Source organism: Phragmites australis, chromosome 18 (assembly GCF_958298935.1).
Source record: "Phragmites australis chromosome 18, lpPhrAust1.1, whole genome shotgun sequence".
Taxonomy (NCBI): domain Eukaryota; kingdom Viridiplantae; phylum Streptophyta; class Magnoliopsida; order Poales; family Poaceae; genus Phragmites; species Phragmites australis.
In genome coordinates, this window is record NC_084938.1 from 14,704,787 (window position 1) to 14,732,582 (window position 27,796).

At 45.8% G+C, this 27,796-nt stretch overlaps 1 protein-coding gene across 1 annotated transcript; it reads right to left on the reverse strand.

Moving 5' to 3' along the window:
• Positions 1-12,584: 12,584 nt before the first annotated feature.
• LOC133899105 (bZIP transcription factor 11-like) lies at positions 12,585-15,018 on the reverse strand. The gene is made up of 2 exons (XM_062340042.1): positions 14,122-15,018; positions 12,585-13,262 (listed from the first exon to the last, which is right to left on the reverse strand). The coding sequence occupies exons 1-2, from the start codon at positions 14,320-14,322 to the stop codon at positions 12,948-12,950; spliced, it is 516 nt and encodes a 171-aa protein (XP_062196026.1). The 5' UTR covers positions 14,323-15,018; the 3' UTR covers positions 12,585-12,947.
• Positions 15,019-27,796: the final 12,778 nt, after the last annotated feature.

Consider the following 27,796-nt stretch of genomic DNA (forward strand, 5'->3'; position numbering starts at 1 on the left):
ATAGCACCCTATCATTCGCTGGCTCCGAGGTTCAAAGGGGCAAGCAGATGCAAGGGGAACCAGCTATAGCCTTGCCTCAAAGTTGATATTCTGAGCAGCTTCTCACCCTTGTAGAACCTCTTAGTGTTGGCCGCAAGTGGTGGCGACGAGGCTCGGTGGAGACGAAGTGGTCTAGAACCCACAGTGGTTGCTGGAGGTGAGGTCGATGGCGCAGCTGAGGGAGGTTGTATGTGACCATCCTCAGCAAGTTGCCGCGGTGAGGCTCAATGGAGGCAGGGCTGTCCAGAGCCTCACGGCAATTACCGGAGGCAAAGTCGATGATAGAGTGAGGGGTAGCGAGGCTCGACAGAGACGGGGCCATCCAAATCCCCACAGCAAGTATCAAAGCTGGAACCGGTGGTGGAGTTGAAGGATAGCGAGGCTCGACAGAGATTGCATGGTCTTAAGTTTTGCGGTGAGAGCCGAAGGAGAAGTCAATGGCGTGGCTAAGAGAGGTAGTCTGTGGCACCCTCAGTGGGTAGTTGGGGCAATGCTCGACGATGGTAGGGCCGTTCGAAGCACCGTGGCCATAGCCGGAGGGAAGTCGGCAGCATGACCGAGGGAGGCAGCCCACGACCCTCTCAGCATGTAGCCGCAACGATGCTCGACAGAGGCAGGGTTGGGTAGCCATGATAGTGCTCGATGAAGGAGAGACCATTCGAAGCTCTGGCGATGGCCAGAGGTGAATTCAACGATAAGGTCGAGGATGGCAGTGCACAAACCACTTTAGCATGTAGCCGTGGTGGTGCTCGACGGTGGCAGGGCCATCTGGAGCATCGCGGCGAGGGCCGGAGGTGAAGTTAATGGCGAGGCCGAGGGAGGCAGTCCGTGACCCCCTCATTATGTACCCACAATAGAGATCAACCATGGCGAGGTCGTTCAGAGCGCCGCAACAAGGGCTGGAGGTGAGGCCGATGGCGAGGTAAAGGGAGAAGGAGACAGTCCATGACCCCCTTAGCATGTAACCAGGGTGGTGCTCAATGGAGGTAGGGCTGTCTGGGGAACCGCTGTGAGTACCAGAGGTAAAGTCGATGGCGAGGCTGAGGGAGGTAGTCTGCGACCCCAACAAGTAGTCGCAATGGTGCTTGATAGAGGTAGGGTTATCAGGAGCACCACGATGAGGGCCAGAGGTGAAGTAGATTGTGAGGCCAAGGGAGGCAGTCCACGACCCCCTCAGCATGTTGCCACGGCGGTGCTCGACGGAGGCGAGGTGGTCCGGAGCACCGTAGTGAGGGACAAAAGCGAAGTCGACAATGAGGCCAAGGGATGTAGTCTATGACCCACTCCGAGGGTAGCATGGGTGGTGGTCAATGGAGGAAGGGCTATCCAGAGCACCGCGGTGGTGGCCAGAGGTGAAGTCAATGGTGAGGCCGAGGTAGGGAGCCTGTGACCCCCTCAACGGGTAGCCGAGGCAATGTTCGACGAAGGTAGGGCCGTCCAGAGTGTCGTGGTGATGGTCGGAGATGAAGTCCATGACGAGGCCAAGGGAGGCAGTTCATGACCACATTAGTAGTTAGTTGGGACGGTGCTCAATGGAGGCAGGGCCATCATGAGCGCCGCGGTGATGGCCGAAGGTGAAGTGTAAATTGAGACCGTGGGAGGCAGTCTATGACCCCTTCAACGAGAAGCTGAGGCGATGCTCGATGGAGGCAGGACCATCTGAGGAACAGAGGAAATGGCCGGAGGTGAAGTCGATGACATTATCAAGGGACACAGTCTGTGACTCCCTCAGCATGTAGCCACGGCGGTGCTCGATAGAGGTAGGGCTGTCCGGAGCACTGAGGAAAGGGCTAGAGGCGAGGATGAAAGATATGCCAAAGTAGGCAGTTCGTGACCCCCTTAACATGTTGCCATAGCGGTTATCGATAGAGGTAGCATTGTCCGGAGCGCCGCAACGATTGCTGGAGATGAAGTCCATAGCGAGGCTTAGGGAGGCAATCTGCGACCCCCTTAGTAGTTAGTTGGGGCAATGCTTGATGGAGGTAGGGCCGTCTAGAGCACCACGGTGATGGCCAGAGGTAAAGTCGACAGTGAGGCCAAGGGAGGCAGTCTGCGACCCCCTCAGCACGTAGCCACAATGGTACTGGATGGAGGCAGGGCCATCCAGAGCACCACGGTGAGGGTCATAGGTGAAGTCGACGGCGAGGCAGAGGGATGCAATCCGTGACCCACTCAACATGTTGCCACAACAGTGCTCGATGAAGGCGAGGCAGTACAGAGCACCACGATAAGGGCCGTAGGTGAAGTCGATAGTGAGGCTAAGGGAGGCATTCTATGACCCTGTCCGCGAGTAGTAGGGGTGATGCTCGACGGAGGAAGGACCGTCCGGAGTGCCGTGGCAATTACTGGAGATGAAATCATCGATGAAGTCGAGGTAGGCAATCTATGACCCCCTTAGCGGGTAGTTGGGGCAATGCTCGATGGAGGCAAGGCCGTCCGGAGTGCCATGGTGATGGCCGAAGATGAAGTTCATGACAAGGTCGAGGGACGTAGTCCGCGACTCCCTTAGCAGTTAGCTGAGGCGATGCTCAATGGAGGCAGGGTCGTCCGGAGCGCCTCGACGATTGCTGGTGGTGAAGTCAATGGTGAGATCGAGGGAGGCAGTATGTGAACCCCTCAGCGAGAAGACGGGGTGATGCTCGATGAAGTCAGGGCCATCCAGAGTGCTGAGGCGAGGGCTGGAGGTGAGGCCGACATCGAGGCCGAGGGATGTATTCTGTCACCACCTCAGCATGTTGTTGCAACGGTTCTCGTCAGGGGCGAGGCCGTCTAGAGCACCGCGGTGATGGCTAGAGCTGAAGTCAATAGCGAGGCTGAGGGAGGCAATCCGCGACCCCCTCAGCATGTAGCTACAGTAGTGCTCGATGAAGGCAGGGTCGTCTAGGGCACCACGACAAGGGCCGGAGGTGAAGTCGACGGCAATGCTAAGGGAGGCAGACTGCGACCCCCTTAGAGGGTGGCTGGGGCAGTGCTTGATGGAGACAGGGTCATCCGAAGCACCATGATGATGACTGGAGATGAAGTTCATGGCGAGGCCAAGGAAGGCAGTCCACGACCCCCTCAGTAGTTAGCTAGGGCAATGTTCAACAGAGGTAGGGCCGTCTGAAGCACTGCGGTAATGTTCGGAGGTGAAATCAATGGTGGGGCCAATGGAGGCAATCTACGAACCCCTCAGCAAGAAGCCAGGGAAATTAGGGATGAAAACGGACGGGAACGGTCGGGAAAACTCTCTAACTGTTTTCACTTTCATATTTTCTCTGCCGGACGGAAAAGAAGACGGGATAGGCGGGAACGGGAAAAAACAAAAACGATCAGACATAATCGGAGGGTTGAAAATGAACCAATCCGATCGGGAAATGCCGGTATCGGTCGGGATTCAAAAACACAAAATGGAAACACCGACCTACAGAACCATCAAGACATATCAACATGTATAAGTTTAACATTATCTTTAGATAACACTGAATTAATAAGTTTAATAAACTAATCCAATCAGCAAGTCACATTAAAGTAAAAAAATGTCATATGATTTTTCGATTCACATGATATCATTTTTTATCAATATTTGACTCAAACAATACAAGATACGAAGATACAACAATATAAGCCTTATGACCGAGCAGTAGCTCGGTTGGTTCGCTCCCAATGGTAGACTGACAGGGACGGCCAGTCGTGGGTTTAATCCCTAGGATCGACCCACGAACCTCATCAGGGGTTTTTCCTTAGTAGTTAGGGGTATGCACACACGTGCCCGTTTAGCGAGAATATATCTGTAACGTGTATGCTTAGGACATGCACGCGTGTGCGTGCGTTAGGCGTGAGTGTGATGTAAGTGGGTTATGTACGTCATGTTTTGTACCCCTCTAAAAAAGAACCACATAAACCTTAACTCGATACTCGAGCATATAATAAACATAAGTGATAAGTCTCAACCAAAGACATAAGTGAGCGTAGGGGTGAAAACGGACGAAAACGGTCGGGAAAACCCCCTACCGTTTTCACTTTCACATTTTCTCAGCCGGACGGAAACGAAAACAGGATAGATGGGAACGGGAAAAAATGAAAATGGACTGAAAAAAACGGGATACGGCACCGGGACGGAACGGGATTTTCCCGTTCCGTTTTCATCCCTAAGGGAAATACTCAACGGAGGAAGGGTCGTCCGAAGAACTGAGGCAATGGCTGGAGGTGAAGTCGATGGCATGATTGAGTGAGGCAGACTGCGACTCCCACAGTATGTAGCCATGGCGATGCTCAATGGAGGTAGGGTCATTTGGATTGCCACGGCGATGACAGGAGGTGAAGTCAACGATGAGGCCGAGGGAGGCAGTCCGTGACCCCCTCAGCACATAGCCATGGCGGTGCTCAATGGAAGAAGGACCATTTGGAATGCCACGGCGAGAGCCTAAGGCGAAGTCGATGGTGAAGCCGAGGGAGGCAATCCGCGTGATGATGGCGAAGCCCTGGAGCCAACATATTCTAAGTCTTATTTAAGTTTATCGAGATCACAACCCTTGCATTGTTCCTGTAATTGTCTGATCCAGCGTTGTGCGATGCCCACCATCATGGGCCTCTTGTCCCCCCTAGCTCGCCTCGTGTCTTTTGGTCATGAAAAAGCAGTGGGCGCGTCCTACACCTTATGTGTGGTGTGTACTGCGCAAAGCATCATTCCCCAACCCCCTCGCATCTTTCGGTTGTGGTGAGCATAGGGTGTGTTCCGCTTCTTATATGTAGGTGGTGGAGGGTTTGAACCTTGATGCGAGTGGCGGAGGGTTTAGACCTCGACACGACTGAGGTTGATATCTTCGAGGTGGTGGAGGGTTCGTACCTCAATGTGACTGAGGCTGATGCCTTCGAGGTGGCAGAGGGTTTTAGACATCAACGTGATCGAGGCTGACGCCTTCAAGGTGGCGGAGGGTTTAGACCTTGATGCGACTGAGGCTAATGCCTTCGAGGTGGCGAAGGGGTTGGACCTTGACGCGAGTGGCAAAGGGTTTGGACCTTGATGCAGCCGTGGCTGATGCATCTGAGGTGCCAGAGGGGCCTGTGACCTTCGAGGTGTGGAGCAGTGCCACGGTGATGGCCAATTTGTGCCATTATTGCAGGCTTGAATGAGGAGGGTTGCCACCTACTCAACGCGACCGAGGCCTCTGGCCATCGAGGCGGCAGAGGGGTACCTACTCAATACAACTGAGGTCTATGGCCTTTCAGGTGTCGAAGGGGTACCTGCTCAATGCGGCCGAGGCCTATGGCCTTCAAGGTTCGAAGCTACTTCCATTGTGATTAGCTTATTTATGCCAATGTTGTGGGCTTTTGCCGAGGCACACGGCCATCGAGGCATTGTGTCACGTGACCAAGGCTTTTAGCCTGCAAGGTGCAGAGCTTGTGCCAATATTATAGGCTTATTTATGCCATCATGTGGGCTTTTTCTGAGGCACAGGCCCATCGAGGCGATGCATCACGCGACTACTGAGGCTATTAGCCTATAAGGTGCAGAGCTAGTGCCATTGTGTGAACTTATTTATGCCATCGTTGTGGGCTTTTGCCAAGGCACAGGGCTATCGAGGAGGTGCATCACGCGACCAAGGCTATTAGCCTACGAGGTGTGGAACAAGTTGGAAAGCTAATGTGCCAATTTAGTGCATGTGAGATGGTAGATCTGACACACTATTATCACGTGCAGGTGTGATAAAATCTCCTTCTGGTTTAGAGGCCCTATTACTCAAAGGTCCCGTTCGGAGACCCCATTCGAAGGCCCCTTGGAGCCCCGTTCGAAGGCCCCTTGGAGGCCTGTTCAGAGGCCCTATTTGGAGGCCTGTTCGGAGGCCCCACTCAGAGGCCCCATTTGAAGGTCGTTCGAAGGCCCCTCGGAACCCCGTTCGAAGGCTTGTTCAGAGGCCCCGTTAGGAGGCCTGTTCGGAGGCCCTATTTGGAGGCTAGTTCTGAGGCCCCATTTGGAGGCCCTGTTCAGAGGCTTGTCCTAAGGCCCCAATTGGAGGCCCATTCGGAGACCATTCGGAGCCCCATTGGGAGGCCCCTCATAGGCCGTTCGGAGCCGCATTCATAGGCCCCTCAAAGCCTAGTTTGGAGCCATGTTTTCAGGCTTGTTCGGAGGCCCCATTTGGAGGCCCATTCTGAGGCCCCTGTGAGGTCGTTCGAAGGCCACTCGGAGCCCTTTTTGGAGGCCCGTTCCAAGGCCGTTCGGAGCATCGTTTGGAGGCCTATTTGGAGGCCCCGTTCCAAGGCCGTTCGGAGCCCCATTTCGAGGTTGTTTGGAGACCCCTTGGAGCCCAGTTCATAGGCCTGTTTTGAGACCGTCCAGAGCCCCGTTCGGAGGCCAATCGGAACCCCATTTGGAGGCCCCGTTTGAAGGTCGTTCGGAGATCCCTGGGAGCCATTTCAGAGCCCCATTCGGAGGCCTATTCAAAGGCCCCATTCGGAGGCCTGCTCGTAGGCCTATTCGGAGGCCCTGTTTGAAGGCCCCTCAGAGGTCATTCGGAGGCCCCTCGGAAACAGCCTTGACGCGATGTTATACGGAGGCATGGTGAACTCTTCGAGCACCTCCTGTGTGGGGTTTAGGGTTTAGGGTTTTGTGATAGTGGATCCTTCATGCATGGTTTAGTGGAGAAAAATATTTCCAAGATGCAATAACTTTTAGCACTGTCCAGTTGTGGTCGTGCTGCTTTTGGTACAAGCTAGAGGACAGCTAGCTTTCTTTTGATGTAGCTAGAGGTTGGCTAGCTGATAGGACATAGAGGTGATTGGATAACACCTAATAAATGTGGCAGGCCTTTTGGCCATGCCCTAAGCTCGCATGCCCGTAGACTTACCACCTTTTTAAGAAAGAGTGCCTAGCAGGCTACCAACATGAGATCTTTTAATCGCTACCGCATGCTGCCTCTCTAGACACAACAACATGGTGTTCACTGCAATCGTAGCCGCACATAGCTCCTATAGTAGAAAGTAGTTCAGATTACACACATTGCAGTTTAGCAATGAATGTGGGCAGTGTGGGCACATGGCATGCCGTGGGAAAACGTGGTAGGCTTTTGGCCATGCCTACCCAGGTCCACATGATGCTAGCGCATGCACACAACCCCTTCTAAAATAGACTAGCACATATCTGGCCATGGCAAGTAGCTAGAGCCGCATGCCCTTTGAGTAGTGCATGCGAATGCGTCAACCATTACTGTCATGTCCTCACATTTAAGCGGTGTTGGTCGTGTTGTAACCACTATGCTAGGACAGGAAGCAAGCCAAAGTACTACTTGACTACCTGCGGTAGATTTTAACATAGAGAAATGCATGGCGCTTACCTCCGTGTGTGCCCTCTTGTGGACCGGCCTTCAGGTTTGGAGAAGTTCCGTCCCAAAGCCGCAGACAAACCTCATGACTTCAATGAAGACGGCTATGGCCCTCGGCGCATTGGTGCTCTACCCGTGTGACACTCTATGTGATAAGCCGGCGACAGCCAATCCACGTGCTCGCAGTAACACGACGGCCATCTTTGCCTACGTGACATTTTTCCTAGCAAGACAGCGACCATGACAACAAGCGTGGGGAAGACAGGGGTTCGAGTCTCGCGATGGAAGATGGCGACCCTACTTGCTTGCAATCGCCCCTACATGCACCATTCTGCGTGGTGAGCCAGCGACCGTGGCGACGAGCTCGTGGAGGGTTGTGGCCATCCCGCACGTGAAGGTGAGAGTGTGCCTAGTGCTTCGATTCATGAAGATACTTCCTGCTCCTCTCCTTCCTAACAGGGCTTTTTACATGCATCCCCGTGGACGGCACCACTGATGGGGAATGAAAACATGCCCTAGACAGAATACGACGAGAGCCTCTTCCAATGAGGAGGCTCAAGCTTAGGGATGAATTGAGAACCAAAAGGAGAGGAAGAAGAGATTTTGCGGTTTGGTCCAGAGAGGGATCCCTCTACATGCCCCTTGAGGGCTTTCTTTATAGAGAGAAGGGGTAGGAGAAATTACCAGCCTGTCGCTAAGATATTATGTTACAATCATGTGCGTATAAGGGTATTTTGTGCCTTCCACCCCTTTACACGAGACATGGTAACTGGGACACTAGGATCAATATAGTAATAACACAATACATCGTCTAAATATCTCAGGATTGGGACGTTTCCCCAACACTAGTGGTGAGATTGACATATATAAAGCAAGGTTATTGGCCAAGGGGTTCAAGCAAAGGTATAGTTTGGACTATGAAGATACTTTTAGTCCAGTGGTAGTTCATCTTGTTTTATCTATTGCTATCTCGAGAGGTGGACACTGAGGTAATTGGATGTGAAAGATACCTTTCTCCATGGCATCCTTGATGGAGATGTGTTCATGAAATAACCACCTGAGTAGTTTTGCAAGCTTGAGAAAACATTATATGGTCTAAAGCAGGCCTCTAGAGCCTGGTACTCTCCACTGAGTTACATGTTACAACAAATTGGTTTTACACCCTCACAATCCGACATATCCTTATTTGTTTATGATCAAGGTGGAGAAACTATATATGTGCTAATTTATGTCCATGACATTATAGCTGCTAGTTCTTCACCTCATGCTATAGAAAGATTGCTAACTCAATTGCAGAAAAAGTTTGCAATTAAGGATCTAGGTGAGCTGCACTATTTGTTGGGAATTGAAGTTGAAAGGAATCGAGATGCAACGATTCTGAGTAAACACAGTTACATTATCGATTTGCTGAAAAGATTGAACATGGGGAGTTGCAAACCAATGGCTACTCCTATGACAACACAGAAGCTGTCAAGAAAAGTAGGTGAACCTCTTTCAGCAGAAGAGGCAAGCAAGTATGGAAGCATTGTTGGAGATTTGCAATATCTTACACCTAAAAGACCAGACATTGCTTTCTCGATCAATAAGGTTTGTCAGTTTTTGCACTCACCCACCTCAGCGCATTTGACAGCAATGAAAAGGATACTTCCATATCTTAAGTTGACATCTCAAGTTGGTCTTGTTCTTCAGTGTTCTAACTCTACCTTGATCAGTACCTTCTTAGATGCAGATTGGGCAGAGTGCGTTGATGACTGAAGATTAACTAGTGGTTTCACGGTCTTCTTTGGGTCTAACATCATTTCTTGTGGTTCACAAAAACAACCAATGGTGTCAAGATCTAGCACTGAAGCAGAGTGTATGGCTTTGGCTAATGCTACAACTGAAACCATTTGGGTACAATCACTGCTGGTCGAGCTGAAGATTTTTCAGTCAAGACCTCTTGTGCTTTGGTGTGACAATAAGCTCGAACAAAGCATCGAAATAGATTTTCACTTTTTTCATGAACGAGTAGCGCAAAAGGCTCTCGAGGTTCGATTCATCTCTTCCCAAGATCAGATGCCAGGATCAGTATTTGCAAGTCTTAGGCACAATCTCAACCTTGCTTCGACTTGTATTTGAGTTGTATATCTCTTGTACATCCTTTTCTGTAACTAGTACATTCATAACTGAGATTGTATGCCAACTGAATTTGTTGGAGATCAAACCGGCATTGTATCTCAGTTGTAATCTCAACGGAATCGGCGTTGTGCACCATCCGGCAATATAAACAGTACCAGGCACCCGGCACATTGCCGTGCGCGCAACATCCTATTTGCCATCGTTCTTCTTTTGTGAGCACGCTACTATTATATTTCAACCAACAAGGAATCGTATGTGTAGTTCTTTTATTAGGAGATCATTTTTATGATCATCCGCCAGACCTTCTGACAATTGCTGGACCATATGTTTAACACTTTAACCGTCATGATGTATGTGAGCAGTGAGCATGCGTTGCAGTGCATATGGTTAAGCAGAACGCAGTTGCCTATCAAGTATCAAGTAATTTCAGGTTTTTCTCGGCAGCTCGCAGAAACTTGTAAAGATCGTCAAGATAGAAGTTACTTCCCATATATAAAAGTTACTTCCTATATATGTCTAACTTGTAGACAGAAGCTTGAAGTAATAGAAGGAACACTTCTCATCGCATTATTCCAAAAGAGCATAATGTGCTTCACCCGGAAACACGACTCTTATGGTTTTATGCAGCTTGTTTCCTGTAGCACGGAACAGTTTCTCTTTGAAAACCTTCAGCTCGATGAGTACATGCTTTAGAAAATTCGTTTTTAAAAGTGAGGAGTTGTTCTCTTACATTTAATCTGATGCTCTGGGCCTGATTGGCCGTCAAGCACCAACAAAGGTACTGACGACGGCTTTCATCATAAAGATGATAAAGAGTGCTCCTAATGCAAACAGTTATATGGTTGTACATTCAAAAAACAGTACTGGATTCCTTTTTATAACAGTTTCCGACGGACTCATACCTCAACAGTTAACTGAACTTAGCAATATCATCAATAATGAAACAAAAATCTCTGCAGATAATAATTTATCATCTCTAAGGAGATAGTGAGAGTGTTTGTTTCAGATGGACAACATTTGTGACTCAACTGCTAAATATATGCACCATAAATCTCTGCAGAGAAATATCATTAATAATGAAAGAAGAATCAAATCCACCATGAGGAGAAGAACCAATTAGAAACAAAATTAGAAGCATTTGTCTAGTTCAAACATCTGTGTGTGAAATGGAGGAAAAGAAGAAAAGGAAAACTGGGCTGTTCTTCCACGGTATGTACAGCATGCGACAGCTTGTAAGCAACAAATAGCAGTGTCTGTTAAGATGAATTTATCAATGACAACAACCTGCATAGGTCGTGAGCAAGACTGCAGTAACAACTAACAAACTTATCGATGGAAGCGCCTAGGACGTCTGGCTTGTCGCAGAGCCTCATCATGGCCAGTCACGGCAACGTGGGACATGGAGAGGATGGGGAGGAGAATGCAGCAGTGATCTTGAGGATGCGGCCGGTGAGGGGGAGCAGTGAATTTTCATTATGAGACCATCAGCTTCTCAGTATTTTTCATGGTTATGCGCTTTTGGTTGGGCAGTATTTCCATTATGAGTATTTGTTTCTCATTTTCTGTATGAAAGCTGCAACATCACATTAATGGCAATATGGATGTTCTTCCTCCTGCTAGTGCCAATAGACGATATACAGGCGGAACTTCATACTCCTTCCATTGACTACTTTTAAATCGACCACTTATTGAAGAGTATTTATTTTGACATGATAATTATTCCTACCATTGTATTTTCATTAACATTCTCTTACATATAATTTGAAAAAGTAACATCACAGACGTGTGTTGGAGGCAGGTCGTATTAATCCCCAAAACTAAAGGTTTTTTTAGATTAAGGGAGCTTATTTCATTAAGTAAATGAAAAGTGTCCCGGCCTCTACATCCAACGATATATACGATCGTTCATTATTACAAAAGTGCATGCTCAAGCAAATACTCCGTCCGCCCATGAGCCAACAGACTACTGTATGGAAAAGGAAATGTAAAGAAACTGATAAGTTCATCTCAAACAATTAATCTATTACTAAACCATCACCCGAACTTAGTGAAAATATCCATTGTGGTGGTCTCCAAATGACGACTTGCCTCCCTCATTCGGTCCCGGCCTTCCTCTTTCTTCCTCTTTCTGGAAAAGCACATACAGCCGTATCCAGTATGTGCTCTTCTATATGACCTGTATGAAAATATGTTTTGATACCTTGTCAAACACTAATTCATTTTGACTGAGCCATATAGACCAGTAAAGAGCAGCAGCTCCAACCATGTTTCTTTAGCCCTTTCTCTGTTCCCCCAAGCCAAGAACCGAACATGTTAATAGCATTGGTTGGAGGTTGTAGACCAAAAGAAATGTGAACGATCTTTAGCCCTTTCTAGCAATCGTTGCTATTGCCCATCCTCATTTATCAGTTTGAATAATCACTTAGTAGACATTTATTTTGGATTCCCAAGCCTCCTTGATCCTTTGGTCTACACAGAATGTTCCATTTCACTAATCTACACTTTTTATTATGATCACCCCCTTGCTAGAAGAACCTGAAGCTATAGAAGTCTAATTTCTTTAGAACCCCTTTTGATACTTCAAAAAAGGATAACCTAAATATAGCTAAATTGCTAATAATAGAATTAATCAGTACTAGCCTCCCACAATAGGATAAATGCTTGCCCTTCCAACTACTCAATTTCTTTTCAAAACGGTCTTCTATTACTTTTCAATCTTTGTTCCTAATCTTCCTATAATGCATCAGTATTCCCAAATACCTAAAAGGATAGTCTCCTATTGCACAACTAAACAACTATATGTACTCATCTTCATAGTCTTTTGCCTCTCTATAACAGAATAATTCATTTTTATGAAAATTGATCTTAAGACCAAACAATTGCTTAAAAACATATAACAAGAGTTTCATATTTTTTTGCATGTTTAAGATCATGTTCTATAAAGAGTATGGTATCTTCTGCATATTGTAATATGGAGAGATCATTATCCACTAGATGAGGTACAACACCACGTATTTGGCCGTTGTAAAGGTAAACTAAAGGTAAAAGGTGGCGTTGTAAAGAATAATAAGGGGGAGATATACTATGTAGCCACAATAACATGTAAAACCACACAACATAAAATGAATCAAGAAAACAAATTTTTGACATTGCACATAATAATTTATCATCATTGCAATTAGCAAGAGTGAAGAGCAAGATGCCAATTCTTCTGACTCCCATGGCCACCCATATCCTGCTCCCCTCACCTACCAAACAACCACCACCTCACACCATGCAGAAGACTTGCCACTCGCCAATTTGATATTTCTCTACCAGCAACATGAGCAAAAAGCTAACAGCCCAACACACACCTTTCCCTTGCACCCACAACACATTACAAAACAAACCAAAAGGCAAACATCACTGGTGACACAATTTCCCTACAGCACTTCACCATGCACAATACCTGATGCGTTGTTTCTCTTGGCCTCTACCACCTCCTAGCTAGAAGCACTGGTACAGCAAGTGATCTATGGGCTGCTGCACCATCGGCATCCGTGAGTTCCATGCGCTTGCACCAAAAGCGTCGTAATTTGTAGTTGCACCCATTATAGTTGATGGATTGGTGACTGTTGCAGCATTAGCAAACTGGTTTGCATTCATGTGGCATATGATCTCACGCAGCGCGCACAGCCTGCCCTCCAGCTCTGTCATCTGGGTGCGCAGCACCGAGTTCTGGGCTTCTGTTGCCGCGTAATTCTGGGCAGTGATGCTCAGTGCTGTGATGAGTTGCTGGTTCTTCATCCTCAGCTGGTCCACCTGTTTTGTATGCAACATAACCGCCTGGTTTAAACGTGATTGATAAAACAAAATTCTTGGGAGGAAGCTGTGATTGACAGCGTATTTTTTGGATTTATTGGAGGACTATGATTTTTTTTAACGAACAAGAGAGATGCCTATTATATTGATAAAGAAGAAGTTAGGCCCACATAACCAATGACAACAAAAGGAACAGCTAGATTATCGACAGAGGATTGTGATTGACAGAACAATTTTCTAAATCGTGCCATTAATCTTTGTATCGTTTGAATGGAGTGCTTAGTAATGTTTGTTAATAAGTTCAATCGATGTTATTTTGATGCCAATAACATTATTTTTAACCTCACAAACCAGCCAAGCGTTGTAGGATGGTCTTTTTTGTATAACCGACTAGTTCGTGGAAACTTACATTCAAATATTGGGATAAAATAGTAAAGTTTGTTTCACTTGTAATTTCGAGAAAATATATCAACATGCACTTATGAAAGTATATGGCGGTAGGATTCCTGTACATCGTCCGTAACTAGTTTGCTATCACCTTTTTTAATTTGAATGTGATGGTGAAAGATTTTAATAGCATCCTATGGTGCAATCTTGGTAATATTCCAACTGCTCCTTAAGAAGCAATTTGTTGCGGGGCCCTGAAAGGGCACCGTGCATTATTGGAGTTTGCTTGAGCAGGTTCTGAAGCTCAAGTCCATTTTCATCTGATTTTGCTTTTTGTGTCAAATTCACCTGCACATGAGTGCAAGCTTCAATACATAAAGAAAAAGTAATCTAGACAATTAAAGACTTCACAATCTACACACTACAATATGGTTAAAGAATTCAATTATGTAAAGGTATAAGCGAAACAAACCTGCGAGTTAAGGTCATCGAGATGTTGTTGCTTCCGCTGCCTCGACCGCTTTGCTGACTCTCTGTTTGACTCCATCCTTCTCTTCCTCTTCAGCTCCATACGGGCCTGAAGCTCCATGTCACCCTCTGCCCCGTAGCAACGGGTCCCATGGCTCGAGTCGGACGAGGTCCCACTTGAAAGAGTCCCACCTGACAGAGTCATCCTCAACAAATTCTGAGTACCTTAGTGCTTCACCCAGAAAAATATCTTCGCACTATTGTCACCCCCAGTATGTCTATTTAGAGGCTATAATTTCCAAGAAGTATAGGTAGAATATGGCTGTATTACTTATGTATTTGAATGATCTAATGGATGAGATTTTGTGGTGGCTAGGATCTTACTGAAAAAACATAGAACCAGTAGAGGAACACAACGGAGAAGGAGAGAACAAGATGGGAGCCTCGCCGGAGCGTCCAGTTGATCATAAATCCAGAGAGGATGACCTCGGAGAGGATTTTTGACATCTAACAAGCCACGACCTCCCCCTTCAGTCTATCATTGATCAATAGGCCAAAATGTTATAATGTTTTACCACACAAACAAGTTGATGTACAAAAATAAATGTCTCTTGTATCATCTTGATGGCAGGTAAAAATTTTGGCAGAGTCTCCCCAGGAAATCTTGTTTTTCAGTGGAAAAGTTCTTACAGAGTTTCTGCCTTGGACAACAAAGACTGAAGATCACAAGAGCAAGGCTGGGAAAGGAAATCAAGAACACAAGGAAGGTGAAGGGCTTGGAGAGCAATAGATTCTTGCAATGAAGATGGCACGCAAAAGGGGCTGCAGGAGCAGCAGGACAGGAGCAAGGAAACCTTAGTGAGGAAGGAGGGGAGGAGGGGAAAAGGGAATTGAAGCTTGGAAGAGGGGCTCATTTATAGATGGAAATGCGACGGGTTTGTGTTAGGAAAAAAAACAAGAGAAATTGTAATGGTGGAATCGAAAGCGGTGGTGCTGGTGAGTGGGCAAAAACATGAGGAAAAAGCAGAGGTGATGGTGGGCTGTTTTTTTTTTTTTTGGATAAAAGAAGTTTTTATTGAACTTAGATAATTACATCAAGATGATACAATCGATTGAAAAACACTTCCTGCCTCTGTATAATTAAGATGCACATAACCAAAACAAGAAAAGAAAAACACAACATAAAAGTTTATCTTTGGTGAAGATAGGAGATACTAAAGCGCGTCGATTCTCCGACTAAACCGCCATCCATTGTTCTGAGTAAAAAACTTCGTGACCACCTACTTCAAGTGCTAACATGCATGTGCAACCATATCCCGAGAATCCGGCCTCTGTAAGATGGCCCAGGTATGGAGCCAGTGAGTTCATTGGTATATAACCTACGATGGAGAATAGATATTTCTTTTATCAAACAACATATCATTCATGCATAACCATAGCGACCAGCAAGTTGTAGCCACCCCTAGCAGGACATGTGGTTTCAAGTCCTTCCTAATACCTTGTAGCCAGGTACCAAACATATGAGATACACTATGAGGTCTGAAAAGCCCTGAAGCCACCTGTATGATAGACCACACAGCACGAGAAAGACGACATTCAAAGAACAGATGTTTAATTGTCTCCTCTTTGTGACATAAGCAACAGTTCGTACTACCTTACCAATTGCGCTTAGCCAAATTATCTTTCGTCAGTACGACACATTAGCGTAAGTACCAAAGGAAGATCTTGACTTTGAGTGGCACCTTCAATTTCTAAAGGCATTTGTTTATGTTGGCGACATCACAATGCACTAAAGCAAGATAGTGAGACTTCACCGTGAACTGTCCATTATGGGTTAAATTCAAGTAGAATTCATCTTGCTCCTAAGTGAGCTCAATATTAATGATTCAAGAAAGTAAAGCGTTCCACGCCACTAATTTGGCCCTATAAGATCCATTCAAAAAGAAACATTCGGAAGGAAGGTTCAGAGGACTTCCGCTATAGTATCATGTTTACTCCTAACTATGTTGCAGAGGCATGGATACTATTCTCGCAGAGTTGAGTTTCCCAATCAATGGTCTTCCCAAAACCTGATTTGGGTGCCATCTTTGATTTTGAAGGATCCGAAGCGGTGAAAATCACGCTTCACTTTCATAAGGCTGGCCCAAAAATGTGAGTCCCTAGCTTTCTACTAGACCTGCAAAAGGGGCTTTGAGCCCAAGTATTTATTGTGTATCAGATATTGTCACATTCCATCAGACGTGAGTAACTTAAATAGCCATTTGCTAAGCAAAGCGATATTCTTTGAATCAAGATCCTGAATCCCTAGATCCTCTTGATCTCTGGTTCGGCAAAGGATGTTCCATTTAGCAAGACGGTATTTTTTTTTCTTTTGATCATCATTTTGTTAGTAAAACCTTGAATAAAAATAATCAAGCTTTTTAAGAACCCCCTTGTATAGCAAAGAATGACATCATGTACATGGGCAGACTACTAAGCACTAAATTTATCAATGTCATTTGCCACCAGTTGAAAGGTGTTTTTTTTCCAACTACTGAGTTCCTTCTCCAAATGCTCTTCAACCTCTTTTCGATCCACATTTCTCAGTTTCCTATAATGAATAGGAATACCAAGATACCACAAAGGGAATTCACCAATACTGCATCCGAAGAGGTCGGTGTATTGTTTGGTCATGTCTTAGGCGTCGCCAAAGCAAAATAGTTCACTCTTATGAAAATTGATCTTAAGACCCAAAGTTGCTCAAAAGCACAAAGTAGTAGCTTCATATTGCAAGTTTTCTCAAGATCATGATCCATGAAGAGTATCATGTCATTAGCATACCGTAGAATGGATATATCATCATCGAAAAGATGAGATACCACTCCACTTATGTAGCCATCAGCTTTGGCCCTTTTGATAAGAACAACTAGCATTTCAGCTACAATATTAATCAACACCTAGGAAAGAGGGTCACCCTATTGGAGTCCCTTTTTTGTTTGAAAGAAAGGTTCAATGTCATCATTCACTTTAATTGCTACACTATCTTCAGAAACGAAAGTCTCAATCCAAGAGATCCACTTGGGTGAGAAGCCTTTCATCCGAAGAGTCTGTAATAGGAAGGGCTATTTGACCTTGTCGTAGGCTTTCTCGAAGTCTAGTTTAAAGATAACCCCACTCATTTTCTTTATGTGTAATTCATGAATAGTTTCATGTAAGATGACAACTCTCTCTAGGATAATTTGTCCTCGCATGAACGCAGTTTGAGTTGGACTCACCACATGGTCTGCAATGGAATTAATCCGATTTGTAGTCACCTTTATGAAAATCTTGAAGCTGACATTTAGCAAACAAATAGGTCTGTATTGTTGGATCCAGTTTTCCTCTTTGATTTTCGGTAGTAGAGTTATTACTCCGAAATTGAGGCTAAATAACAACAGTTCACCCGCATATAGTTCTTGGGATAAATTCATCAAGTCAAACTTGATGACATCCCAGAACACTTGGTAGAATTCTGCACTTGGTAGAATTCTGCCAGAAACCCGTCAGGGCCGGGAGCTTTGTTGTGTTCCATTTCAAACACGGCATCCTGAATTTCCTTCTCCGTACATGGTGCCACAAGGAAACCATTCTACGCATCTGAGACCTAAGAGACATCTTTGTTCTTGGTCTCATCTAGAGAGAAAGAATTTTCCTCGGGCAGCCTAAACAGGGACTTATAATAATTAGTGATATAAGCCTTTAGCTCAGCTTCACCTTCAATTTTACCTTCCTCTTGATCTAGACAAAAGATTTGTTTCTTCCTATATTTTCTATTGGCAACCAACTAGAAGTACTTTGTGTTATTGTCACCTAATAAAATGTCTATCACCTTTGCACCCTGATACAACTTGAGTTCTTCTTCATGAAGAAGTCTGGCCAATCGATCTCTAGATTGAGCCAACTACTCTCTCTCTCTCTCTTAACGTCAGTCAAGGAGCATACCTCAGCGGCAATGTCCAATTCATATATGGTGGACTGAATGTTGCAATTTTCGTGTTTGTAAGTACCACTGGTGTGGGCCACCCAACCCCTAAGATGTCTGCACAAGGCACTCATCTTGTTGTTCCATCGTTGGGTATGGTTACGGCCTTTTACCAGCTTATTCTATATTTCCACCACTCGGTCATGAAAATCATCCTGAGTGAACCAACAAAGTTCTAGTTTGAACTGCTTCTTATTCCCTGGGAAAGTTGTTGTTCCAGTATCCCCAACAGGGGTGTGTGGTCCGAAACACCTCTATCCAGAGCGTGTACAAAGACCAACGGATACTTGGACTCCTATTCCGTAGTCATAAGAGCTCTATCTAACTTTTATAAGTTGGATTAGAAAGGGAATTTGCCCAAGTAAAATGTTGACCAGTTAAAGCAATTTCTCTAAGATCAAAGCTATCAATGACAGCATTGAATAGAAAAGGCCAACGGTCATTATATCTATTGTTGTTCTTCTCGGTGCTATTCCTCAAGATATTGAAGTCCCTGCCAATCAGAGTTGGAAGGTGGTTCTGCTGGCAGGCCTGCACTAGCTCCACTAAGAAACTAGATTTGAAATCATCTTGCGCCGGTCCGTAGACTGCTATAAGGATCCATTTAAATTTGTCTTTCCTATTGCTTAGATGGAATTTAACAAAAAAAACTCCCCTTCCACAATTAGAGACAAATCTATAGTGGATGAATTGTGAGCCTAGTTCTTTCTTGACAAATCGCTCTTCCCAGTCTCTAATAAGGCCACAAATCTAAATTAAGTTCCCTAGTAGCATCAGCAATGTCGGAGAGACCTCTGCTATTCTAAAAGATGTCTTTCATTGGGAAACATTTTATTGGATTTTTTTGCCATTGTTCGGCACATGTCACCCTTTTGTCTTAGATGGTGATTTATATTTTCTGACAGTAGCCATATGGTCACAAATTTTTGTGCCTAGCTCTACCTCATCCCAATCAACTTCTGACATGTCCTTAACTAAGTGAGCGAGTAGAGCACCATCATGTTCGGTGTCCTCATCATCACTTCCGCTAAAGAGATTCACCTCCTTTGTGAAACCATTATATGGCAATTTATTCATGACTTTGGAATTTTTAGCCACCTTCATTCTGTCTACTTCTAAATTTTTCAAAGCATTGATAGAAAGATTTATTTCATTGCTACAACTACCCAAAGAAACACCTAATTTACCCAAAATGGAAGTAAATTTCTCCTTAGGTGAAGAAGCAATTGAAAAACCAGAAGTAGATTGTGGCATGCCTAAAATTGTAACAGGAGAGCGTGGTGACTTGGCAAGGTCAGTCGCCATCACAGCCCTCGCTGGAGAGTCCAGATTGCGAGCAGTAGCCCGTTTCATAGCCTTGATTATCAAATCTTCATCTGAAACTGTGATGCCATCTGGAGAGGAGACCGCATTGAAGCGGTTACTTCGGTGTGGACCATCCTGGGCCATCAGAGGAGTCACCATGGTGGTCTAGGAGATAGTGTGTCCCTTGTCCACACCACTCGTGTGCACCAAAGAATGTGATGAATCCCCAATCGCTAGCATGGATGAAGAAGCAGTAGCTATCAATGAAGAAGAATGAGGTAGGGCCAGCCAAGAAGCTTCATCTAGCCGTTGTTTGTTCCTGGCTGCCAGCCAACCAGAAAGCCGCTGAGCAGGAGAATGCTCAGGTGGCCTAGCAGACAACTAGTAATGGAAGCCCTTTACTGAAGAAGTTCTACTTTCCCTCGCCCCGGCATAGCGCTTCGCTTCCGGTTCTAGTTGTGGTCATCAGCAGCCAAGCAGAGCCATCAGCAAGGTCCTCAGGTGCCACATGAGCCACACCATTTGCCATTGTTGTCACAGCCTTCAACGAAGGCCCTGCCAACATGGTCTAGGCATCATGTTTAGCCACCTGCACTAGCCCACCCGCCAGAGCTGATGTAATGGCCACAGGTGCGACCATTGACGATGAGCTAACACGGCCGTGGCTGATGGCAGCCGTCCCAGAAGCTGCTGGGGGCAGAGACAGTGTTGACCAGGAATGAGGCTTAGCAATGGCGACACCATGGTTCGGTAGCCCAACCACGTGACCCACTGGAGCCCCTGAGGAGCCTCCCTCCAAAGGCCCGTCATACTGCTCCTGCTGCACACCTGAGTGCCTATTGAGGTCCGCCCGAGAACTGCCATTAGCGCCCATCGGGTCATCATCTTGTTTTCCACAAGTGGGATACACGAACGTTAGTCTGGTGATCATCCACCTTCACCAATGTCTGAGCAGTGACAGATTGCCTAGCTTCCAAAGAAGAACCATCTACGTTTGCAAGCGACTGGCCGCCATATCCAAGTGAGAAGAAGCTTCCAAAACAGTACCAAGAGCTGAATCTACGCCATTGGTCGAGGGCAGTCATTTATGGTCATAGCCCTCTTACTGAAAGGTGTTACCGCAATGACACTAGGATACATAGGGCTGGACAACGATCATGCCAATGTAGATCCATCTACCTGCATAGGAACCGAAACTGGCTTGTTGCTGTTAGATTGTGAATTATCACCTTTTGCTTTCTTTTTTGCTTGGTCCTGTGATGAATTGTGATCATCAAGTAAGTCATCCTCATCACCATCAAAATCAGCATCAGCTGGGTTAGACAATGGGCTATCATTTGTGACAAAGCCCTGGTCTTTGAGATAGAAGGTGATTTTGTAACCAACACGACCAAGGACCACATCTAACTTAGCAGGCAGTAAATTGGTATCCATAAGATCAATCTGGATACAAACAATATTGCAGTTCCTTAGACATTGCATGTTAATTTCCACTGGGGCACCTAACACCGTCGTAATAGCCCAGATTGACATATAATGCCAAAAGGCTGGGGAAATACCCGTTATATGCACCCAAACCGATTCCTATTGGAACAACAGGTTCGGCTCATCGGATGGCTTCCATTCTCTGATGGAAAAAGTAGCCCCTTGATCCTTTAGATGAAATTCTGCATCCACAATCTTGCTAAGCTCATCCGAATTTGGAAAAGCCACAGGATAGCTATCTGGTCCCTGTGAAACTGCCTCCCTGTTCCAGTCGGAACGGATCCTTCGCCGAAGTTCATTTTGAATTGCTTCTGCAAATAAATGGTTACCTTTAACCTTGATCAAAGTTGTTGGTGCTGATTGTAGGTTAGAACCATTGAGACCAGATTGATTAACCTGAAAAAAAAAACCCATCTTATCAACACCAAAACCGAGCATCAGTGCATTAGGTCTTGGGAGCTTTAGAATTGGGCACTTAGCGGAAAGATGGTCATCATGCTTATCGCAAATGATACGATAGAGAACTATGTCGCACACCTCCATCCAATGCCCCTTCATCTTGCACCAGAAGCAGAAAACTTTCTTTTGTTTCATCTTGTTTTCCTTTGCATCAGTGGGCAACAGCCATGGGGACGCAGCATTACCACGCAATGCCATGTTAATGCCCCCTACGCCCTTGAGGATCCTTGTGAGTGACCTGGGAAGCGACCTCGGCCTCCAAACCGAGAGCTAGAGCCAGTGTGCACCCCAAAAGGAGGTCGAGTCAAGGGTCTAGCACCGAATGTGAATTGGCCTCCTTGGTCGAAGCCCGGTCTAGCTTGTCCTCCAAACTCAGTGAGAGTGCCGGCTGACTGGGTATCGAATAATGACTTGAAGACCAGGATGGAATTGTTGGCCAGTGCAGATCGTCCATGACCACTGGAAGGCATGGAATGCCCCACAGAGGTCATCCAAGCCTCATGGCCGCGGCGCCTGCTTGGTTGTTGAAAGGCCCACCGGTTGTCATCATTAGTTCGACATCACCATGGTCGTCGACTAGAGTACTGGTCACTCCCTGGAGTTGAGCACCTCTTGCTGCAAGAGAGGAACTGGTGCTAGAACCAGACATCACCACTTGTGCATATGATGGAGAAACGGAGGAAGAAACAAAATTGATCAGTTAGGGTTGCTGTGGATATGTGGAGGTTGACGCCTTGCAGGACGGAGAAGGTAATTTTGCACAAAAGGAAGCATGTCACCTCCAGATAGCACCAAATACTTCTTTCCTGCATAGGCCACACGTATCTAGCACACTTTCCATGCAATTTTTGGAAACTTGTATGGGAATAACCAAAGACTGATCATCCAAATAAATATTGGACTTACCAGGTAGACCCGCAGAAATTTCACCCGACAAGTAATACCCAAGAACTGCCAAGGATTCCGTCCGGTGCCTGGGGAGTGATCCACGCCATGGATGCATCAACCAGCCCTAGCCCTTCCCAAATTGGAGTCCCTTCCTATGCGCATGAGCAGGAATTGATGGATTCGGTAATGAAGTAGTTGCATCGCGAACACCGAGCTGGGAGGCAATGGCTTCAACAATTTACGAGGCCAACACTGGCGTAGCTTTGCCAGCGACAATGCACTCCTCCACAAGATGGATATCTTCATCCAGAAGCTAGCAGAGTGTGATGCCTGGATGATCTCCGCAGATGATGGAGTTCACAGGTCTGAACATGGTGACAGACTGTCATCCATGCACGAACCCCCGACGGCGACCTAGAATTAGTTGTAGGATGAAGAACCGCCTGATTCTCCCATCACAACTCGTTGCCTGAAAACACATGGAAGGATTCTAGGGAGACGATGGTGATCACCCAAGATGATGAAGAACCGCGGTAGTAGATCGAAGATCATCACGGGAATCACCACCGTGAAATCCGGAGATTTAAAATTCAAAAAACCAGCCTTCTCGATGATGGGTATTGCTTGTTGGGTTGGCATCTTCTCTGGTATCTTGGTACAATTGCAAAAGGTTTGGTTAATCGGTCGTTGTTTTGGTAATCATGTAATTGTGGCAACCTTTTGGGTCCTTTAGTAGCAAGATCCCTTATGCTAATCATGAATGAGTGATGAGATAATTTGTTCATGATACATATTAGAAACATGTGATGTGAGCAAACCATGTACCTTTTGTAGTGTCAATATTCAGTCATCTGCTTTCCAGATGCATGTAGTTTGATGAGAGGAAGAATATTGAATATTCACCATTGGTCATTTACAGAGGGTAGACCAATTTTTTGTTGGAAAGTTGTGGAGACATTTGCAGATTGTGAGGACCATAGTGTGCTCAAATCAATAAATCCATACCACATGGGCTGCACTGATTGAACTATTGATAGCACTTACGAGGTTGCGTGGTTATGGTCCTTGTCTGCTAATGGTCACCGTTTTCATTTTTTAGTTTTGTGGATTCAGAAAACGCTGCCCAAAATTTGGATTGAGGAAATTCTATAGTACAGTAAAAAGAATGATAAAATACATATGTGAACTCGAGGACAATTCTTAGTATCTTATCTTCTGATGGATGTTTGCAATTCACTAATCAGTAAAGACCTAAATTAAACTGCATTGCAATCATTGCTCTTTTTTCTTCCAATTACCGTTAGTATGGTCTTTTATAAAGATACTCTAACATTCTGTTGATATCAATACAAAAACAATTGTCTAGCCAGCTAAAATTAGGATGAGATAATCCTGACTTAAAGACATCAGCTATAACACACTTACTACAAATATGTTTGTTTAGACATTTTCTTCAAAACATTGATCAGTACCTTTTCTACTGTCTGTAATCCAATTATCTCTATAAGTGTTAGGTAATTGGAGCAATTTTGTTTCCATGTATAACACTATAGATACGGGTTTGTTTATTCTGAGGAGAGATTGTGTTCAAGAGCTTCTAGGAAAAATGAGGCTATGAGGCAATTCTCTTGGCTCCACGTGCTCCAGGCCGCTCATCGGCATCATAAGGTGGATGAAGAGCGGCGAGTAGGTGCGAGTGCGCACTTGGCTCGCGCTATCGAGGCAGGGGTCTTCTGATTGTCATTCAGTTTGAATGCATCCCAACTAGGTTCTGATGCGGTGATGGTGAGCATCTCAAAATCCGAGCTCGTTCCGGCAGGCGATCGTTTGGTCCCAGCAGACAGTCTGATGTGTCTCGCTCATTTGGATGCAACGATTCTGAAGAAGATAAGCACCTCGGTTGTGCGGCGATCTCACACGCCACCGAAACCCTAGCAAGGTCCACTGCCGAAGTCAAGATCCCCCCCACGGTGAACGCTTGGTGATTTTCTATCGGTGCAGTTCGTGCGGCGTGGCTCTCAGGTGCTGGCGATGCAAAGCTCGACGGCGTCCAATCCGGTTTCCACATGAATTAGAATTTTGAATCATGATCATTGCAGGCCTAAGGTTGGACTGGGTTTTGCATGGGCTTCACGTTTGCCGGGTCTGGCCTTCCTCCGTGCCCGCCTGGGAGTTGTTTTTTATAACCCTAGCTAGCGCAACACATCATTTTGATCGTGTCACACATCTTCTCTCTACCGACTTGATCATTCGTACGCAGAGGTGGTCATTCAAGGGATGGCTAGTGGCAGGGACATTGGTGGTAGAAATGGCGGCGATAGGGGCTATGGGCAAAGCAACGGGGGTAATTGGCACCCTCGTTTCTTCCAGTGGAATGCTCAAGGTCGTGATAATGGTGAAAGCAGCGATGTGCACCAAGGTCATGGCCCTAATGGATAGGGTCGTGGCCCTAATGGATGGGGTCACGGCAACGGCAAAGGCAAAGGCGGACACAGTCATGGCCATAGTGATGGCCGAGGTGCCAGGCACAACAACACGAATACAACTCCACTGCTTGAAAGAGATGGTGCTGATGGGGTGAACAAAGGACAGCAGGTGGCCTTGGGCTCTAACCCCTTTCATGCTGTGTGCCGCCAGTGGCTCATGCGAAGAAGCATTAGATGGGTGATTAGTCAGGTGTGAACGCCGATGCTGCTGGAAAGAAGAAGCAAGCGAATTTGTGTTGTCATATTTGCGAGGAGGCACATCTTACTCCAGATTGCTCGCTTCTGCGAGCTCCAAACCTAGCTACAACTTTTTGCGGCTTTGCAGGTGATAATCTTGGCTTCTTTCAAATTCCTAAAGATGGAGCCACTGTACCAAAAGCCCCCCCCCCCCCCCCCCCCGGGAAGAATGAGACATGTATAGCTTTGATTCGCATCAAGGAAGGTGTGGTTCCTATCAATCTAATCAAGTTTGAATTGGCTCACCTCATCCTTGTAAAGTGGGCATGGCCCATTCAAGAACATGGAGGTGGGTTCATTGTCTAGTTTCCATGCAAAGTGGAACTTCAAAGAATGGTTCCGATCCATGAAGTCGAAACAAACAAAGGTGAGGGGTGATGACTTTTTAGTAGTGGGATCACAAGATTTAACCGCGACAGTATTTGCAGAAAGGGTGGGTTAATATTTACTATGTTCCTTTTGAGATTAGATCCTTCCTCTCTTTTTGGGTTGTTGGAACTATTCTTGGGGTAGATCCGCTGCCCCTCCCCCAGACCAAGATGTCGTCTCCACTGCGCTATGCGTGTCCACGCCCATCGTGCCTCGCGTGGCACCGGAAGCTGCCAATTCCCCTACCGGGGCTCCGGTTAAAAGTGGCTTGGCCATGTTCACTAGTTCGGCTGCTAGGGGTCCCACGTTAGCCGCTACCTTGGACATGCTGGATATTGGGCAGCCGAGTCCGTAGGTCGATGCTGATGATGGGTCTGGGCTAGTGGCCATGCTCTCCGCGGACATGCTGGTGGACGAAGGTGTCACTGCAATTGGTACCAGGGTAACTGCAGCTTTAGGTAATTAGTTAGGCTACAGACTCCCAAGTCCTGCCCAGCAAGGACTCGGAGTGCACCGTCTCCAGTTTTGCACGAAGGGGTTGTGGCTTGTGAGACCTCCAGAAGGGCTGCTCTCAATACCTTCTCTAGACAATAATTGCAGTTCCTTTGCAAGCAAAACAAAGTGAGGGCAAACATGAAGAATATTCAGATGATTGAAGCTTTAATGGCGCTACCTATGGTGGATAGATTTGAGGAAGTGATCACTTCAGGGACAGAATCTTAGGAAGGAGTGGCCTTTAGAGATTTCTTTATATTCCCAAAGGCTACCATGGTTGCTCGGCGTGCCTCTAGCAGCAAGTTACTTGCTATGGGAGATGAAGATTCCCTGACCAAGGCGAAGCATTTAGCAGCAAAGAGAAACCTAGAAGGAGGTATGCATAATTCATCCTTCCTTTCTTTATCTAATGATGTTATTTCTTCGAACAATAAAAACTTAGGTGTTTATATGGGTAAAGATGATGGATCTATTATGCATTCTGTTATTTCTATTAAAACATAGAGCTAGACTGTCTTTCTGTGGTTGCTAAAACACCTAGATCTAGAGGTATAGTTCAACAGGATAGCAAGACTCAGGATCCTTATAATTTAGAGGATGAGGATGATATGGATGGATTTGATACTACCCTCAGTCACATGTGCCGTGATTTAATTGAGGTTCTCGATAATGAGAATTTGAACAATGTTTGTGATAATCTAAACGCAGTCCCTAGAAAGAAAAAGTCCAATTCCTATAGAAAAAAGGTAAGGTTTCTTGCTTGCCTAAGAAACCAAATACTCCATCCAAAATTCATATCTGATGAAAGTTATATTTTGGAATAGCAAAGATCTAGGAGACTTGACTAAACACAATTATATTTCAGAAATAGTAAAAGAACAATATATTGATTTCCTCGTCATTATGGAAACTGGTAGAAGCACTTCTCCTGCCTCAACCCTTAATCACTTCGGTGGTGGTTTTGATTATTCGTGGCATGTAATGCCACCGTGAGGACGATTTGGGGAATGATTATTGGTGTTAATGCTTCTATTTTTTACATTGGTTCCATAGTTGAAGGGGATTTTTTACTCAAAATTCCTTTTAAAAAAATAGAGAATATGGATTTACTTGGACATTATAAGTGGTTTACGGGCTGGCTCAAGATGAATCTAAAGCTGATTTCCTCACTGAAATATCTCATGTTTGTAGTTTGGAAACTTTCCCTATGATCATAGGGGGGATTCCAACATTATGAGATGTCCTGAGACCAAACCCAACAGGTTCCCTTCGCGACCTAGATTCCCGTCGTGAAGGGATTCCTGTTCCCTTCAGCGCTCCCAACAGATTCCCTTCACGGTTCCCTTCACAACAGGATTCCCAGGGTCATTCCCTTCAGGACGGGATTCTCTCTCCGTTCCCTTCACGATTCCCCTCGAAGGGAAGCTGTTGGAGATGAGAGGAAATAAAGGGAATGAGAACGGGGAAAGGAATCAGGAAGGGAACGAAATGAAGGGAATATGGTTAGGGGTAGTCTGAGGACAAAAATAATGACAATTTTGATCCCAGTTGGCCTCGTTTATTCAATTCAATAATTGACACGCTGAATTTATGAGATTGAAATGATTGGTAGACAATATACATGAGCCAATGAACTGGATCCACCGACTTTTGAGAAGCTAGATCGAGTTCTTATGAGCACTAAGTGGGAAACTAAGTACCTTAAAGTCAAGATTGAGGCACTTGAACAATCCTAATCGGGCCATACCCCTTTATTACTCAGCAATAGGGCTTCCACCCGGTTAAGCACACTATCGCTTTTCAAATTTGAATTAGGATGGTTGATTCAAGATGGTTTCTTGTATATGGTTACCAATATTTGGCAAAGTGAGCACAGAGGGAATAATGCCATTGAAAAATGGCAACACAAAATTAGAGCCCTTCGGAAGTACTTGAGAGGTTGGACCAAACATACT